The following is a 17,331-nucleotide window of genomic DNA, read 5'->3' on the forward strand; positions in this document are numbered from 1 at the left end:
GGAATTTAAATTTAGTAAATAAATGCATTCTGAATTGAAAACAAGCATTACTGGTGGGGACTGTGGAAGGATTTGCACTGTCATAAATCCCATCCAGTTCACCGTTGTTCTTCAGGGAGAGAAATCCGTCGTCCATATCTGCTCTGGCTGACATGTGACTCCAGACCTGCAGCAGTGCAGATGAACCTTCATCACCATCAGAAATGGCTCCACATGTCCCTCAGTTCTTGAGCAATCAGCGATGGACATGAAATGCTGCCCTTGCCACAGCCCTCAACACTTCTGACTGGGTTAGTGTCAGTTGTTTGTGATTGTGCTCCAGTGAAGTTGTTGAGATGTTTGAATATTTCAAAGGAACAGCCTAAAAGGAAGTGATGATGAATCCCTGTGAAGAAAGGAAGTATTTGGAACAGTAACAAAATCCATGATGTCACAGAAATCTCCCACTTGCTACTGACTAGGTATTATTTCCAGACCGCGTCCGTTCACCCATTTCAAAACCGAATCACTGGACGGGGAATGGAATGGAATGAAATTTGTTTCATGTTCCTACGCTGCCGCTTTTCTCCCAAAGCAGCGTCGTCAAATCAGTTACACAGATGACTACATGCTATCTGTGGCATTGAGAGGACTGGCTACATTGTTCTTGATTGATTTCACTCTCGTGGGTCTATGCAGAAACAGTGAATCTACTTGTGCTGGGTGCTCAGTACCTGTGGCCGCTGTTGGAGCTCACGTTTCACACACACTGACTGTATGATGGAGTCATCTTGTTTGGTGATGTATACTAATATCTATTTCTCAACCTCCTTCCAGGTCCAACAGTGACCCCATAAATACAAGAGATTCTGCAGATGCTGTAAATCCAGAGTAACACACACTATAGCCTGGAAAAACTCAGCCCGTCAGGCAGCACCTATGGAGAGGAATAAACAGTCGACGTTTTGAGCCGAGTCACGTTGAAGGGTCTTGACCTGAAATGTTGACTGTTTATTCCTCTCCATAGATGCTGCCTGACCTGTTGAGTTCCTCCAGTATTGTGTGTGTGTGTGTGTGTGTGTGTGTGTGTGTTACTAACAGAGACTCTGGTGTTTGATAATGTCAGATGTTTTCCATTCAGTAGCCCTCCTCTGTGTAACAAACAAAAAATGGTGAACACCTTCCTTCCTAAAATACCAGTGGGTTGTTCTCAATCTCAACATGGACCCTAATGTTGCATGATCAGGGACTTGTAAAGAGTGGTGGATAGACACTGCGGATAACCTGTGAACTTAGGTTTAATCCATGTCATGATGATGTCAAAGACCTATTTATTAAGATGTTCACCCGTAACCTGTATCAGAGAAATGGCCTTGATGTGCTGCTGTCCCAGACACATTTTGATAGTTGTTTCAAAGTTTGTTGAATCTTGGTGGCCAGAGGTAGTATTCCCTTCTTGTTTAATAGTTAATTGGCAGCCCTGGGATTCGAAACATTCTCCTCAGGATCCCAAAATGCTAATATTATTCTTCTTGTATTTTATATATGAACAGTGGGACTTTCTTTGTGATTACTGAATTCTTCTTTTTGACGGATATACGTTTCTGGGAGATGGGACAAGGGAGCTATCCAGGATTTTCATCCACAACTGCTGAGACTGAACAGGACACGAAATGGATCCTGTGTCCTTTCTCTCCATTTTGCCCCAGGATTAATATTAATGGGTTCATCCAACATTTTACTGCATCAGTGAGATATTTAACTCCCATCCTCCTCCTCCTTCCCTTCCTGCCCCACTGAAAAAAAAAGTTTCAGTTCTTGCCATCTGGAGTCAGATTCCTGAACAGAACTAGTCAAGCAGTGGGACTGGAGCCTGAGTCACAGTGAACCAGCAATGTCCATAAGAGAAATGGACGAGTTGGGGCAAGAGTCTGAATTGGTTGTTATCACCACCTACTATTACACTTTGATCCCAATGGGTAACATGCATTTGAGGTAACTCCACTAGAGAGGTTGTAATAAAATGCAATCACATATTTAATACACGCCAATCACTTTATTTCACACATTCCCTTGTTGCATTGATACTGGCGTTGAGTCCCATCACCGAATAACGCATTCATACTAGTCTGGTAGGTGAACATCGGCACATACTTCGGATCTTCATCTGGAAATGGAAGATTCACAGATTGAGCATTAGACTGGCAAAGTTCCATATTTTCCCAATACCTCTCCTGTGTTTTAGGAAACTATAGGGATGAGGATACACAAAGCACATTAAGCTGCTTCACCTTGCCCCACACTATACAACATGAGGAAGTAAACCAAATTTCAGGAGTTTGGGTAATTTCAAAAAAAGCCCGGGTCCGACATTCCAGTAAGTTCACAGTTTATTGAGCAGCCACTAGAAGCAAAAGCAGAGTTTGGAGACTTGGGAAAATAATGATTGGGATGTCTATTTTCCTCGATGCCTCATTCTCTTAACCAGTTGCACAGTGGAAACTAAAACTGTGAGAGTAAAAGGGGGATGTTTTTCACCCTGATGTTAGGTTAAAATTAGGGGCAAATTCAGAGTCAGAAAACCTACCACTGAACATCTTTTCTCTCCCACTGATGTTGACATTTTGGACATGAGCTCAGTACAAGGCTGAGTTGTAGATGGTAAATAGGTTTCCCCACAGATACCACTCACCATTTTCATATGTCATGTTGATGCTTTTCTGGGTATTGGAAGGTGTGTGGGTCACTTCACAAGTATACTCGTCTCCTCTGATCCACTGGTCCATCGGCACCCTCAGGTAATTGATGGTTTCAAAGGTTGTGCAGTTTCTCATTGTAGAGGGGAAAGTGGTACCTATTTGAATGGATCCAGCTTTTCTCCAGGAAACCTGTATCTGGCTGGGATAAAATCCAGTTATCAAACAGCCCAGGATAGCTTGTTTTTGAATGTGGACATCCTTCACGGTTGGAACAAGGGACCTGATCTCCGGAGGCTGAGCTGTAAAACATTATTATACCTTCAATTAAGATCAGCTCCATCACCCCCAACATCAGGGGCAAAATCCCCAACAGTAACCCTCTCCACAATGCTGCTGGTTTACCCTGACCCATTGACATGGTGAGTCCACAGTGAGACGCTGTGATTGGGAGGGCTGTCAGTATAACTGAGGTCTCCCAAACAGAGTGTGCCTCGATACAGTGATGAAGGAGAAGGGTGGGTAAATGAGGTTGAGGTTCATCGAGTTGTTTGGTGGAGTGGGCACAGGTAGCAGGAATCCAACACCTGTTACTGTGGAGAAGATGAGGTGGAACTACTTTCACTGGCAGGAGGTTTGGGAACAGACTTTGGTTCAAGAGGCCAGACAGATACCAGGACGTTTTCACAAATTCAGCCAGTGTTCAACTCCGGATGTGGGTGATGTAAATAGATTATTTGGGAATTTTCCTGAGGGAATTGGATATGTATTCCAATGGGAAATATTTCCAAGGCCAAGTGGAAATATTAGGGGTAATGAGGCTAACTTCATATCCCACATAATTCTAGCATAGACATGATGGGCCAAAGGGCATTCAACTGCCCTGGTGATTCTATGAAACATGAAGTGAGACTGGACACTGATGAAGACTCAACAGTCTCTGCCTGCTGTGATTCAATCCACCCAATATTCAGTCTTCTTGACATTAAAACTGCAGAACGAATCACTCAGAGTGGTTCATTTCAGGCTGAAAATGCAACAACTTCGCCGTCTTCCAATTTCATACCAAGACTCGTGACTTTCCATTTCATTAGCAACACCACTGGGAGAGCAAATATACACAAGAATTCATGACCCTCGCACTAGTCAGCAAAGGTTTCTGCCCAACTCCTGACATCAGTGAAGTTTTGAATACTAACTTTTGATTTGACGTCTCTGCACTTCAGCTTGCTTTATTTTGTCTGGCTTGTACCCTGCCTTGCAGAAGTAGACTTTGTTGCTGTTCCAATCCGCTGCAGGAACTCGGAGCAAGCTGCTCATCATGTACTTCTTATTTTGCCCCAGGACTACTGGGCTCTGCTTGATTCCAGTTGTGATCTCTCCAGTGTCGGTGGACCATGTTGAAGTGATGCTGGTGGACTCAAAGTCCTTGACCAAGCAGAGGAGGCTGACATCTTCTAGAGTTTCTGTGCTGGTGGATGAGGTGATGTAGACTGATGGCAAGGATTTGACATCTGAAAAGTAAAGAAATTCATGCAGATTTTGCTGTAAATAAATGCATTGCAGACAGATAAAGCTGGAGAGATGTTGTTGTGTTTAAAACCAGCATATTTCAAAATCCATGTCGGACTGCACTTACTGATTTAAACTGGAGTGTTTGTGAGGTGAAAGGACGTGGGATAGAACTCACACCGCTGACCTGAGCTGACACTCCTGTGCAGCACCACACCAGTGATGCTTTGACACTTCAGTTAAACCCAAAGCCAATCATTCTTCTCCATAACAACATTTGCTGTAGCTCAAAGGAGTTTTCATGAAACAAAGTATTGTGTACTGAGGTATTTGAAAAATCAAGCTGTTTTTGAGGTGCTGTTGAATGGAAGATTTAAATATTTGGGCTCTGTCTCCAGCACTAAATGTGAGATTGACTTGGGCTACCAATGTATTAAACTCTGCTTTGGAGATTTAATTCACCTCACCAGAGCAGCACCTGATGTCACAGGTCATGATAAACACATGCAACCCCACAGATTCGACATGAATAACTGACCCACCTGTTGGTAATGATGACATGGAGGAGAAACATAATGGGTGTGTGGAAAGACACTGGCCTGATGACTCCAGCAATAATGACAGTGATTTGGAAATCCTTAGCCAATGCTTGAAATGCTGTTCGATTTTGATGTATTTCCCTCAACGCACACTGGATGAGGTGTGTCCAGTGAGACAACATGAGGTTGTGGTAATTCCTCACGAATTATCATCAAAACCCCACTTGAAACAACTCGGCCTTTATCTACTTCCCTGGAAATGACTAATTGTTGATTTAATGAAGTAATTCACTGACTCCAATTAAGTTATTTCAGATATTCCTGAGTGCTTTATTTAACTAGTGAAATGTGTTAACATTTTCTAAAATGTTCTTAATGTTTGAATATTTTCCAATCTAGTTTGAAAGTTCAGTGCTCCAATGGCTTTGACAGGAGAATAAGTGATGGGATGTGTTTGACCAGTTGTCAGAATTATCTTCAGTGGAGTTGTGGACAGGGCTTGTTCTGACCCACCTGCTTTTCTCTGCTATTGACAGCTAAAGTTGCTGAACAAGAGTGGGTTGAGGGTCCCCAGGAGCGGGAAAGACAAACAAACACATGGATTTGGGGCTGCAGGAGGTCAGTCAGCCCCTCAAACCCCCTCTGCCATTTAATAAGGTAATGGCTGATCAGAAGGTAACATCGAAGGCAAACAGAGTAACCTCTTGCTTATCAAATATCTTCTATCACTGACATGAAAGTATTCAGACACCTGCTTCCACTGCCGCTTGATAAAGACTCACAACATTCAGTGAGGAAAGTGTTCAACTTGTCTCTGTTTTAATCACACCATCTCTTATTTTGAAATAATGATCCCCAGTTCTTGATTCTCCCACAAGAGGAAACATCTTCTCCACATCTAGTCTGTCAAGAACCTTATAATCTCAACTGTTTCAATGAAGAATTTCTCACACAGAGTGCCACAGAAATTCTGAGATCACAAAAAACGAATTTATGTTGGTGCAGTCAGGATTTTTTTTTGGCGGGGGGGGAGATTTATGTTCAGTCTTAAAATAGGAGGCTGATTCCTTTTAGCTAAATGGGTGTAAAGGGACACAAGAAAAGCAATTGGGTCATAAATCAATCTCAGTGGTGGAACAGGTAGAAGAGGATCCATGCATCCTCCCATTGTCACGTGGCTCAGTGCCTTGCTAAACAATGTTGTGATGTCAGTGTAAAGGCTCCACCCTTTCTTTGTAAGAATGTGTATATTTCTTCTTTAAGACTATGTCCTACTCACAGCATTCCCAATATTTTGGCCGTGGTGAAGCAATGTTTATTCTGCACTGTTGGAAAGTGAGTTTGTTTTGTCAACAATACATATCAAGGATTTACTGGTTCTAATTAACAGTCAGGATGTAAACCCACCTTCTCTGGAACCAGTCTAGTGAATCTTTCCTGCACTCACCTTGTGGTTTGTTCGTTCGTTCATGATGTGCCGTGTCATATGACGTGGGTGACCATGGACTTTTCCATGACCGTGATTGTTCAGGCAGATTTTTCTACAGAAGTGGTTTGCCATTGACTTCTGGGCAGTGTCTTTCCAAGATGGGTGACCCCAGTCATTATCAATACTCTTCAGAGATTGTCTGCCTGATATCAGTGGTCACATAACCAGGACTTCTGATATTTACCAACTGCTCATGCAACCATTCACCAGCTGCTCCCATGACTTCATGTGACCCTGATGGGGGTGGAGGTGGGTGGGGTGGGGGCTAAGCAGGTGCTACACCTTGCCCAAGGGTGACCTGCAGGCTAAAAGAGGGAAGGAACGCCATACACCCCCTTTGGTAGAAACGTATTTCCACTCCGTCACCCCACACCCTATGGTAAGGAGCTCAAAACTAAACAATACCCCAGTGGCCATTTCACAAACTGCTCTATGACCACAATAATACTTACTTCTCTTGTGGTCACACCCTCTTTAGTAACATGCCACTGGTGTTCCTATCAGTTGTTGCACCTATATCCTAGCCTTTACTGCCTTCTACACAAGCACATCTCAGTTCCTTTGAACAGTAACATCACCAAGTGAGGAAAATACCCTCAATTTCCTCACTTACAGACCCCTGGTAGTTTGGATTGGCAACACCATTTCCTGCACAATCTCCATCAGCACAGGTGCACCACAAGGCTGTGAGCTTCGCCCCTGGTCTTTTGCACATTGGTTGTTTGTCCGTCCTGTTGGGAACAGTCTTTCATTTATTCCATTCTGTTTCTTGTATTTACTGTGAATGCCCACAAGAAAATGAATCTCAGGATTGTATATGGTGACATATATGTACTTTGATAGTAAATTTACATTGAACTTTGAACCCAGTCTCTTACCATTTAACAACTATAGTCCTTTTCGAAGCTGTGCACCTGAACGGACGACCTGGCATTTTTCCAGATTATATTCTTCATGTCAGATTCTCAGCTCCTCATTCATCTTGTCCATATTCCCTTTTACATCCTCCCAGGACCTATCCCAGCTCATATAACATCCTCAGCAGTCTTGCTAAAATGATATATTGTACGCTCATACAACTTGTTGATGCAGCTTTGATTAGCTGTGGCCTAAATACCCATCGCTGTGATACCCCACTCGTCAAAGCCTGCCATCCAGAGAAGAATCCATTAGTCCAGCTCTCTGATTTCTGTCCAGTGATCAATTTCCAGTACATCTCAGTGCATACCCCCAAATCCATAGGGCCTAATCCAGCCAATATCCCATACAAGGCTTTATCAAAAGCCTTCTGGAAACACAAATACAGCACATCCACTCATTTCTCCTTGTCCACTCTACTTCTCATATCCATAAAGGACTCCTGCAGATCAATCACACATGACTTTGTCTTCATCAATATAAGCCAACTCTGCTCTATTCTATCATTCTTTTCAAGGTGTTTTAGTACATCCTTTATTATGGAATCCAGCACTGTTCTGTCACTGACATTTGGCAAACAGATTGGTAGTTCTTGACATTTTCTCTTGCTAATTTCTGTGTAATAGTGATGTTACATTTATTGCCCTTCAATCCACTGGAAAAATTCCTGAACCTGCAGACCTTGGAAATAATAGCTGGAACATTCACAATCTCTGAAGCCATTTCTTGCAGAACTCTAGGATGTCCTTATAGTGTAATAACCATCAAGTTCACCCCCACCTACAGTGCTAGTTTTAGACTAATCCATCAAACGGGTTTGACTGCAGTGGACAAGGACACTGTGGTGTGACTGTGACGTGGCCAATGGATGAGACTGGACAAAATCAAAGTTTGAACAAAAACAGTGGGAAAGTCAAGATTCAGTCAAAGCCAAAACAAACTGATGTAAATCTTCAAACTCATAAAAGTTTGCTTAAGAGGAAGGAGACAAAGTTCTGAAACTTTGTTTTCCAATACTAGACATAAAACAGATAGAGGACAATGAGTATCAGTTAACACGATGGTCAAGAGTTATAAGAACTGAATTTTGATAGAGGTTGTACACTCCGTCAGCTTAGGTGATGCATGTTGACCAAAAGATGGGCAGAGCAGAGAAATGGTCCCTTTCTCATTCCTTTCAGACTGAGCCTGAAACAACCAGTGAAATGCTGATGTCAGACTCCCCATCGTGGACACAACTTCTGTGAAACAGTGAGACAGGCTGACCTGTGCTGTGGGTGAAGTGTCACAGGAGAGAAAGCAAAGGGCACGGTGCCAACTGGACCATGTCCACACAGGTACTGGTTCTGGTGCTGGCTCTAACCTGCTGGGACTCTCCCCGCACTGCCACACAGGGAAAAGTGAGACTTTGCTGGGTTTCTGGATGCTGGGGGCTTGTGGTGAGGAGTATCAGAGCATCAGCATTAAATATCCTCAAGCATCACCCTGCTGGGACTTTTGGTCCAGAACACCCAGATGCTTTGTAATTGGGACGGGGGGTGGGGATTGTCTAGTGTCAATGCTGTCATGTAAATTAACAGGTTCAATATGTCTGGGAAACATTAAAGTTGATGTAAATTCCAGTGGCAATGGATAATTTAGTGTATTTTGTTTAAAATAATAAATCTGAAATGCATTAAAAATAATAATCAGCCAGAAATCATTCCTGACTAAGTATCTTCTCAAGGCTCAGAATCCCCAGTCAGATGAATGGGAAATGTGATCCTGTGTCAGGTCCAGCCTGTGAGAGAAATATGGAGCTGGATTTCCACGTGTTACCTTGGGAATTCCAGCAGGACCTGATAAAACGTTTTAGAGTGTGATGACAGCTTTGGTGGCATCTGTCACTCAGTAAATCCTGGGAAACAGTGGTCTGTGGACCTGTGAGACTGACTCCAGTGTAAGTGGCTGAACACTGGTTGTCCCCTTCAGACTGCCAGCTACAAAGTGCACCATTCAAACCACAGTATCCTCAACTTCCCCGGTACAGAGCAGCTCAGGAATGGGCTGGACAGCTGTGGTATGAGGAACCTCACTGCTCTTTATCAATGTCTATCCTGACAACAGGGGAGTTGTTGGACTTAAGATCTGGGACCATCTGGATGGCCTACATCCAACTAGTGTCTGTCTATTCATCTACTGCACAGTCAGGATTCAGATGAGGAGTTCCCAGTGGTGGGGAGCTTTAGGAATTGTAGGCTTCCAACATCACCCAGACTAGATTGTCATGTCGTAGTTCAGTTTGTGGGAACAAGAGGTAGACAAATTGGATGTTTCATCTCCCATATGAAATGACACACAGCAGAAGTACTTGCTGGGTTGGGAAAGGCTCTGAGGTGTTCTGGGGTTGGAGAAGTCAATGAAAAACAAATTATCTTCATCCAAATAAATTCAGTAAAATAAAACTGGAAACAGCATAGTTGCCAGAAATCAGACTGACGGAGTCTGGTGAAAGGTCACTGATGTGAAACATTCACTCTGTTTCTCACCCACAGATGTTCCCTGAGCTGCTCAGTGTCGGCAGTGCAGGAGGCACAATAATGTCAGTCGGTGAGATTTGCAGCTGAGGATCTTTTACATCCCGAGACCAGCAGGTGGTAAGTACAGTTCTGTCTGGATCAGTGTTCCTCTGGGTCTTCATAATAACATCCATCAAACTGACAGCAGGGTGCTGGGGTGAAGAAGGGAACTGGATCTGGGTGGGTCATAGGTTGCTGGGGTGAAGAGGGTGGATCAGTTCGGAAGAAATTTGCAGTGAAATGACACTTGAGTATTTGTACAAAATGATTGATGTTGATTCAGTAGATTGGGGAAAACTCCGTCTGATTTTAGTCGGTATTGTAGTAAGTGGATGGAACATCGGGTAGTATAAACAACTGGTGGACAATTTTATTTATTCAACTTTTGGGATCTGGGCCTTGCTGGTAAAGTCTGAATAAATTACACATCTGAGCTGCCATTCAGAGGGCATTTGGAGACAAACACATTGATGGGTCAGGAGTCATAAATAGGGTCGAAGGGTAAGGATGAGAGATCTCCTTCCCTGACGGACATCAGTAAAACTGAAGAATCAACGTTACTAATGACTAGATTTAAAAACAATACCAATTATTAAGATGTTGGAAATCTGACCACAGATCCAAATCTGTTGCAGATTATTATGAACTGAGTTAAAATTTGTCAGTTTTGTTGTGGTGGTATCCGTGGACTGTTCATCCATCCCTCTGCACTACTCATCTGCTTTGATGTACTGCCCTGTTTCCCATCACTCCGAATCCAGCCTTGTGCCTGTCCATTGGATCACTGTGTCCACGGTGTCCTGGACAATATTTCTCCTTCAATAACATCACCAGAGCAGACTGTCTGATCATTCTCACCTTGCAGTTTGTGGATTCTGCTGTGTGCAGAGTGGCTCCACATTCCTGACTCTACAACAGGGCTGTACTTTGAAACTACCTCATTGCCTGTGAAGAGCTCGGGGACACCATGAAAGGTGCTCAGTAAATGTCAGCACTTCATCTCACAACCACTTTTACTGAATCACCAGCAACACTGGTTAATGTAGGAAAGCACTTGTTAAACAAACCCAGTCGGGGGATGGAGGAGGACAAGAAATTAGAGCAGTTGATCTGTCTGTGAACTGAGAATAAGCAGTTCATTTGAACAGTAAAGTTCAACTCGTGTCCCGTGAGTGTGTGATGGGACAGGTTGGGGGAAGCTTCTCTCTGTGTCTAACCTCTGCTGCCCCTGCCCAGGGAAGGATGGGACAGTGCAGAAAGAGCTTTGTATCTAATCCGTGGCTACCTGGAATAGGTTGAGTGAATTTGGCGTTTTCTCCTCAGAGCGTCGTAGGATGAGAGGTGACTTGATAGAGGTATATAAGATGATGAGAGGCATTGATCATGTGGATATCGAGAGGCTTTTTCCCAGGGCTGAAATGGTTAACATGAGAGGGCACAGTTTTAACGTGCTTGGAAGTAGGTACAGAGGAGATGTCAGGGTTAAGCTTTTTTCGCAGAGAGTGGTGGGTGCATGGAATGGACTGCTGGCAATGGTGGTGGAGGTAGATATGATAGGGTCTTTTAAGAGACTCCTGGATAGGTACATGGAGCTTAGAAAAACAGAGGGTAACCCTAGGTATTTTCTAAATTACGTACATGTTTGATACATCATTGTGTGCTGTAGGTTTTTCTAGGACATGGGAGCTGTAATCTGCATTTAATTCATGCTCTGTGTACCCTGAGGTGATTGATGGAATCCCTTTGAGGAAGAATTTCTCAGATTTACAAGATAAATACTGATTCCATTGAATGACAGAGCAGAGAGTGAGGCCATTCATCCGATAGTGTCTGTGCTTCCCTTTAGCTGAGCAAACCCAATAAACCCATTGGTCTCTCTGCTCTTCCCTGTATCCCTACAAAAGGTGGACCTCCTCCTTTTCCCTCTCTACACTCACTATTGACCACCACCATCATTCAGGCAGTGTGTTCTAGATCACAAACCTTCATCAACAAACCTTCCCTTAAATACTCGCCTATTCCACATTATTGACTTGAACGCTTCCCTCCCCACCCCACCTGCACCACTCCCCACTCCCCCACCCACCAATGCAAGGCTGCCCGGAATGTGTGAAGGAATTGTGATTTCAATTCCCGGCCATACCTTTCCTGCACGACGTCCCCACTGCCTTCCCAACTCCAAAATTCTTCCCACCGCACCCCACCTCCTCACCCATCAGGGAATAAAACTAAAACATTAATCCCATCAATTAATCCTGGGATATCGCCGATACTTTTGCTGTATCGCAGGACGGACTTCACGCCGGACATTACATGATGGGACTGACACCCACCTGTACCCTGGAGATATTGAGCCATCAACCAGATCATACATGTGTACACCATTCCCTCAGATTATGTCTGAATCCCATTACCTTCAACATGAAAGCAGCCGACAGTAAAACCCGATCCCAATAACTGGACACTGAACAGATCCATTGTTGTCACTGACAGGGAACAAGTTCAACTGCACTGCAACGCTCAGCCCCTGACCGTGGCTTCAGTCGGTGCTGAGGATCAGAAGCCAGACTTGAACCAAACACTGAGCTCACTCAGCACAATCGGCCGGTGTCAAGGCACAGTCTGGTGACAAGATCCGACCCCGTTCCCCTGAGCCTGTTCCCGGGTCTGTGCACAGTTCACTGGTGGGTGGGGTATGTACCCTTGTACTGTCACTGGGCTCTAGAGAAACCCGCCGGTTCGGGGAGATTCATGTACTTGCTCTAAGTATCTCACTGATTTCAGGCGAATCACCAAATTCGCCAAAACCGTAAATAAATAAAATACTAGAGCGTGAAGATACAATTGAGAAGTTGGTCTTACCTGAAGTCACTGTCAGCGAGGTTCCTCCGCCCCAGCCCTCGCACAGTAATAGGTGGCCGTGTCGTCCAGTCTCAGGTTGTTCATTTGCAGATAGACGGTGCTGCTGTCCTCGGAAACTGTGAACCGGCTCTGGACTCCCGGCGCGTAGTACTTGTTACCACTATAAGCTATCCCTGCCAGCCACTCCAGCCCTTTCCCGGAGACCTGTTTCACCCAGCTCATGCCATTGCTGCTGAGGTCAGTCTGTGGGACTGCCCGGGCTTTACCACCGCTGACTCGGGCTGTGTCAGCACGATGTCGGACCGCACGCCTGTCAATAAAAAAAAGAGCAGAAATTAATAAAATGTTCCACGGGCAGAGGTTCACAAAGCCTCCGAGAAACAGCTGGTCCCGGGAGGGGGACAAGCCGCGGGACACCCACCTGCCAGGCAAGACAGGAGGAGACAGAGATAAGGAACGACCCCCATCGCCCTGAACACTGAGCCGGACTTGGACACTTTTGAGATCGGCGACTGCAGCTCAGGCCGGGTTTGTCCGGAGCCGCAGTGAGCGCTGTTTAAATAGGGACATGGGCTGTGAGTGAGAGAGGGAGCCGCGGTTTGAACAGGCTCTCACACACTGAAACCAGAGGCGCAGCTTCCTGCCCCCACCCACAGCAGCGATTTCAATTCCCCAAAAGATGTTTGTCTCTGCAACCGGCGGCAGGTCAGCGGCAGTGACCAGATCCGGATTAAAGATCTGTCACACTCTGCTCGATCCATCAATTTCAGCGATGAACAGTTTGTGTAAACTGAGACACACAGAATCTCAGCGAGAGAGAATGAGACACAATTTGTCAGTGGGCAGATATGACCGAGAGACACCAGTCAATGGACAGGTATCCCCCAGAGAGACAGGGACTGAGAGACACCAGTCAGTGCACAGATACCACCCCCCCACCCCCCCAGAGACAGGGACTGAGAAACACTGGTCAGTGGACAGGGACGGAGAGACACCAGTCAGTGGACAGTTATTCTCCTTAGGGACACAGACTGAGACTGTCTTTGCAGGAAAATGTATTTAGCAACAAAAAGAGTTACCACACAATCTTCTTACTGCACCCACTCCACTAGAATCAATGTTAAACGGAGATTCCTGGTGGAAATGGGTGGAATTTACACTTTTAAGATATTTTCTCTGTCAGGGACCAGGCACCATGAACTGCCAAGTCCTCAGCAGTTCTCCCCACAAAATCTCTTTGACCTGTTTCAGCCGGTGAGAGAAACAGGGTGTTTGATGCAGGGAACTCGGGAGCTGAAGCCACACAACAGAAGTCATTGTTGCTGGTAACAGAATGCTCCCCAGTAGATTGGCAGACAAGTGCGGCTGAACGGTCCGTATTGAAAGGAGACTGATGGGGGTGTGGTGGTGGGGAGGGCATACAGGATGCAGATCAGCAAGGTGGGTAATTTTGATCACCCACCCTGGAGATGGGAATAATGTGTGTCCCAAATTTTGCATCCTGGGTAAAGTATGAAGCGGGCTGATTGAATGACTCAGTAAGCCACAGCACCCCTCTCTCGAGGTGAATTGTCATCACTCAGCAGCTTTCATGACGCCATGGCAAACCAGAGCGGGTTCTGCAAACAATGAAGTACCTTTTGAAGTGGAGTCTCTGTTGTGACGGAGGGAAGGTGGGACCCAAGTTACACAGAGCAACCTCTCTGAAACAGCAATGAAGTACCAACAGATCAGATATTCTGTGATGCTGACTGAGGCATCAATGTTGGGACAGATAGTGGAGAACTTTCCAAACCTTTTATGTCCACCTGACACAACAACCTCACCATGGCACCAATCAAAATGGTGAATCTTTTTTTTTTTCTCCAAGAGGACCACAGCCTTGCTCTCGGGTTTGGAGGCTTGAAAGCCTCAGTGATCCCGAGATCTATGTTGGCTTGAGTCAGGGCCTTGTGCTTTAGCTCCAGATAGGGTCACCCATGCCAAACAGGTCAAAAGGTAGAAGCCAGACTAAAAGAGATCCAGGTTCGGAGTTTCAGGTCAGGGTTAGTGAACCTGACTAGTCAAAATAAAAAATTGTGATTGTTACGAGATTCTCCCAACCACGCCAGCTTCCGGGATTCAGACTGTCTAACTCTCTGGAGTACAGATAGCTAGTTGCAGTCCCTTTACGGGTTCAGGATGATCCCACTAATTGGAAATCATAACTTGGGTCCCAAGAATTGTATATTTAAAGAATACCTGAACTGATGTTGGGTGCTCAATCATAAGCCCTACTCATGATATCGTTTAGCATTTGTTTTGTGCTCAGTTTTCGATCCAGTTTGATACAGTGTCTTGATCTTTACTTCAGATATTCCAGCAAACCAACCTTGTCAAGGACTGTCTTCACAGTTACGGAAACGGCAATGAAGAATCCTTCTACATCTGAATGTGATGGTATTCACTAGTCACCACCCGGGACTTGCATGGCTGACAGGAGTGAAAACTGAGAGGAAGCTACAGGCATGGTGAAGGGAGCCATGAACTTTGCCAATATCATGACCAAAAATGTTTTTTGCAATTGTCAAACCATGTACAACACTGGCAAGTTCACACAAACAACCACAGTAATGTGTCATTACAGGCAACATACACTGGCATCAGTGAAAGTAGTTCGACAGAGTTTGGCAGATGAAAAGCAGCAACTGGTGAAACTATTTTCTATGCAGGAAGACAAGATGGTCAGCATCATGATGGTGTAGCTGTCATTTTGAAGAAAGGCATTGATAAGTCCCCACTGGAGTGAAAACCATTGAACAGTCGGCTGGTGAGAGTCAGGCTGAGAGTGAAGCAAGTGAACATGACTGTGATCCAGTGCTGTGCTCCAAATAACAAGAGTGATATTGAAGAAAAGGGCATCTTCTACAAACAGCAGAGATAGAGTTAACATCACGCCATGACATAATCATCATCATGGGAGATCTAAATGGCAAAGTGGAAAATACAACTCACACTTCACTAGGGTTATGGGTACATAGGGATGTAGAACGATCAATAACAATGGTGAAAGACTGGTGGAATTCTGTGCCATGAACTATCTGGTCACAGGAGGAACCCTCTTTCCGGACCACGAAATCCACAAACTGACATGGTGCTCACCCAGTGGACATGACAAGATCCAGATTGACCATTTGATGATCAATGGTACATGGAGACGATGCTTGCAGGACGTAAAGGTGAAGAGAGGAGCAGATACAGGGAGTAATCACCACCACCATCTGTAATCCATTGGACAATGACTTTGGTGAGACAAATGAGTGGTGCCACATCAATTGTTGCAATCACTTAGTGCTCCTTTCTTGGGGATCCTAACTCCCTTTGTCTAGTCCTTGGACACTTGTCCCCATTCACAGATTGTTGTAAACAAAGGTTGCAGGAACCCAGTCACAGACCAAGTACTGTGCACACTGTGATATTTACTGAGTAGCAAATCCAGAGGGGCAACAAGGTCGGCATCAAAGTTCAGGCAGAGATCAAAAATTCCAGAGAAATCCAAAAACCAGAATCGGGACTGGAGCACATGGGGCATGAAAACAAACAAGAGCACATGGCAATACAAAAGCACAGACTGATGGCGAGGGGGAAAACACACAAAAAGACAAAGTTCAATTGGAGGTACTGACAGACTGCTGCAACTTTTTGTTCAGCTTTGAACAGTTTGGCTTTCAAATTGTCATGTTCTGGAGCTTTGCCGTTTCTTAACGATTTAATCACAGTAACAATTGTTACGTACCCCGTAACTGGGTTGCCAAACCAGCAGAAATGGATCACTCAGTTGGAGTCTGGATTACTAGGACTAAGAAAGTTTTATTAAAGAAACAAGCAACACAGTACTCTAATCAAAAGGATAATAAATGCAACAGTTCAGCAATGATAAACACAGCTGTGCACAGAATTAAGATAACAGGATCAATCAAGCTCTATCGTTGTCTAGGGGTAAATGACCAGTTTCAAAGTGACACAAAGTCCAGTTCAATTTAGTTCAGTTTGCAGTAACCTTTGCCATGGCGATGGACAGTGGTGGGGGGGGGGCGGGGAGAGAGAGCAAAATGAATGAATATTCAACACAGCTTCCACACAGACCTTCACAGTCAGCTTTCGGGCGAGTCCTTTGTGATGTCTCTCTCTCTCTCCTGAAGACAGGTAGCAGACCAACTGCTGATCACACAGGACAGCGAACATCTTAATCTATGTGTATTCTTGTCACACTTCCCCCCTTTAAGGATTTTTACCGGGGGGGGGGTAAAAATTACAAACATGAATACATTATTTGATACACACACAAATATACATCTTTATCAGCTATTTGGCTAATACAGTGAGTTTGAAGTTGTCAACACCTGACAGACAGTCAGCCATCACATTTTCTGTTCCTTTTATACGTGTTATTAATAATCCCTTAGACCAGGCTCCAACTTAGCAAACTTCATAGTGGCCAAAAACACTGATGAATTGTGATCAATGTAACCTCTCATTTGGTTTTGTCCCGGACCACAATAACAAGGGTCGTCCCATTCCGACTTAGTCTTCTCTCGCAAGGGCTTAGTGGGAGGGGGAGGGGTAGTGACCACAGAGTTATTGCAAAACTTCCTACAGTACCCCACCATCTCCAAGAGCCTTCTGAGGGCCCTCTTGTCTGTCGGGGTTTGGAGGTTAGCGATAGCCTGCACTGTAGCTTGTATCGCTGCCAGCTGCCCCTGTGTCACCACAATTCCCAGGTAAGTGACCTTCGTGTG

General features: G+C 44.8%; 2 long non-coding RNA genes and 1 gene segment (V, D, J or C); 1 reads left to right on the plus strand and 2 right to left on the minus strand.

Moving 5' to 3' along the window:
* LOC140203903 (uncharacterized) overlaps positions 1-16,525 on the plus strand; it is a 110,417-nt gene extending 93,892 nt beyond the window's left edge. For both annotated transcript variants that reach the window (XR_011887417.1, XR_011887416.1), the window contains exons 3-4: positions 9,668-9,769; positions 14,907-16,525. This is a non-coding gene — a long non-coding RNA (uncharacterized lncRNA). The remainder of the gene's footprint in view (positions 1-9,667; positions 9,770-14,906) is intronic.
* The window catches only part of LOC140203894 (immunoglobulin heavy constant gamma 4-like), a 135,048-nt gene that overhangs the window by 50,691 nt on the left and 67,026 nt on the right, over positions 1-17,331 (minus strand). Inside the window, 2 exon segments of the C gene segment in view lie at positions 2,672-2,977; positions 3,875-4,189. Coding sequence covers positions 2,672-2,977; positions 3,875-3,998 — 430 coding nt within the window.
* Positions 12,726-13,412, minus strand: LOC140203900 (uncharacterized). The gene is made up of 2 exons (XR_011887413.1): positions 12,975-13,412; positions 12,726-12,863 (listed from the first exon to the last, which is right to left on the minus strand). It is a non-coding gene; the product is annotated as an uncharacterized lncRNA (long non-coding RNA).

Source organism: Mobula birostris, chromosome 10 (genome assembly GCF_030028105.1).
Source record: "Mobula birostris isolate sMobBir1 chromosome 10, sMobBir1.hap1, whole genome shotgun sequence".
Taxonomy (NCBI): domain Eukaryota; kingdom Metazoa; phylum Chordata; class Chondrichthyes; order Myliobatiformes; family Myliobatidae; genus Mobula; species Mobula birostris.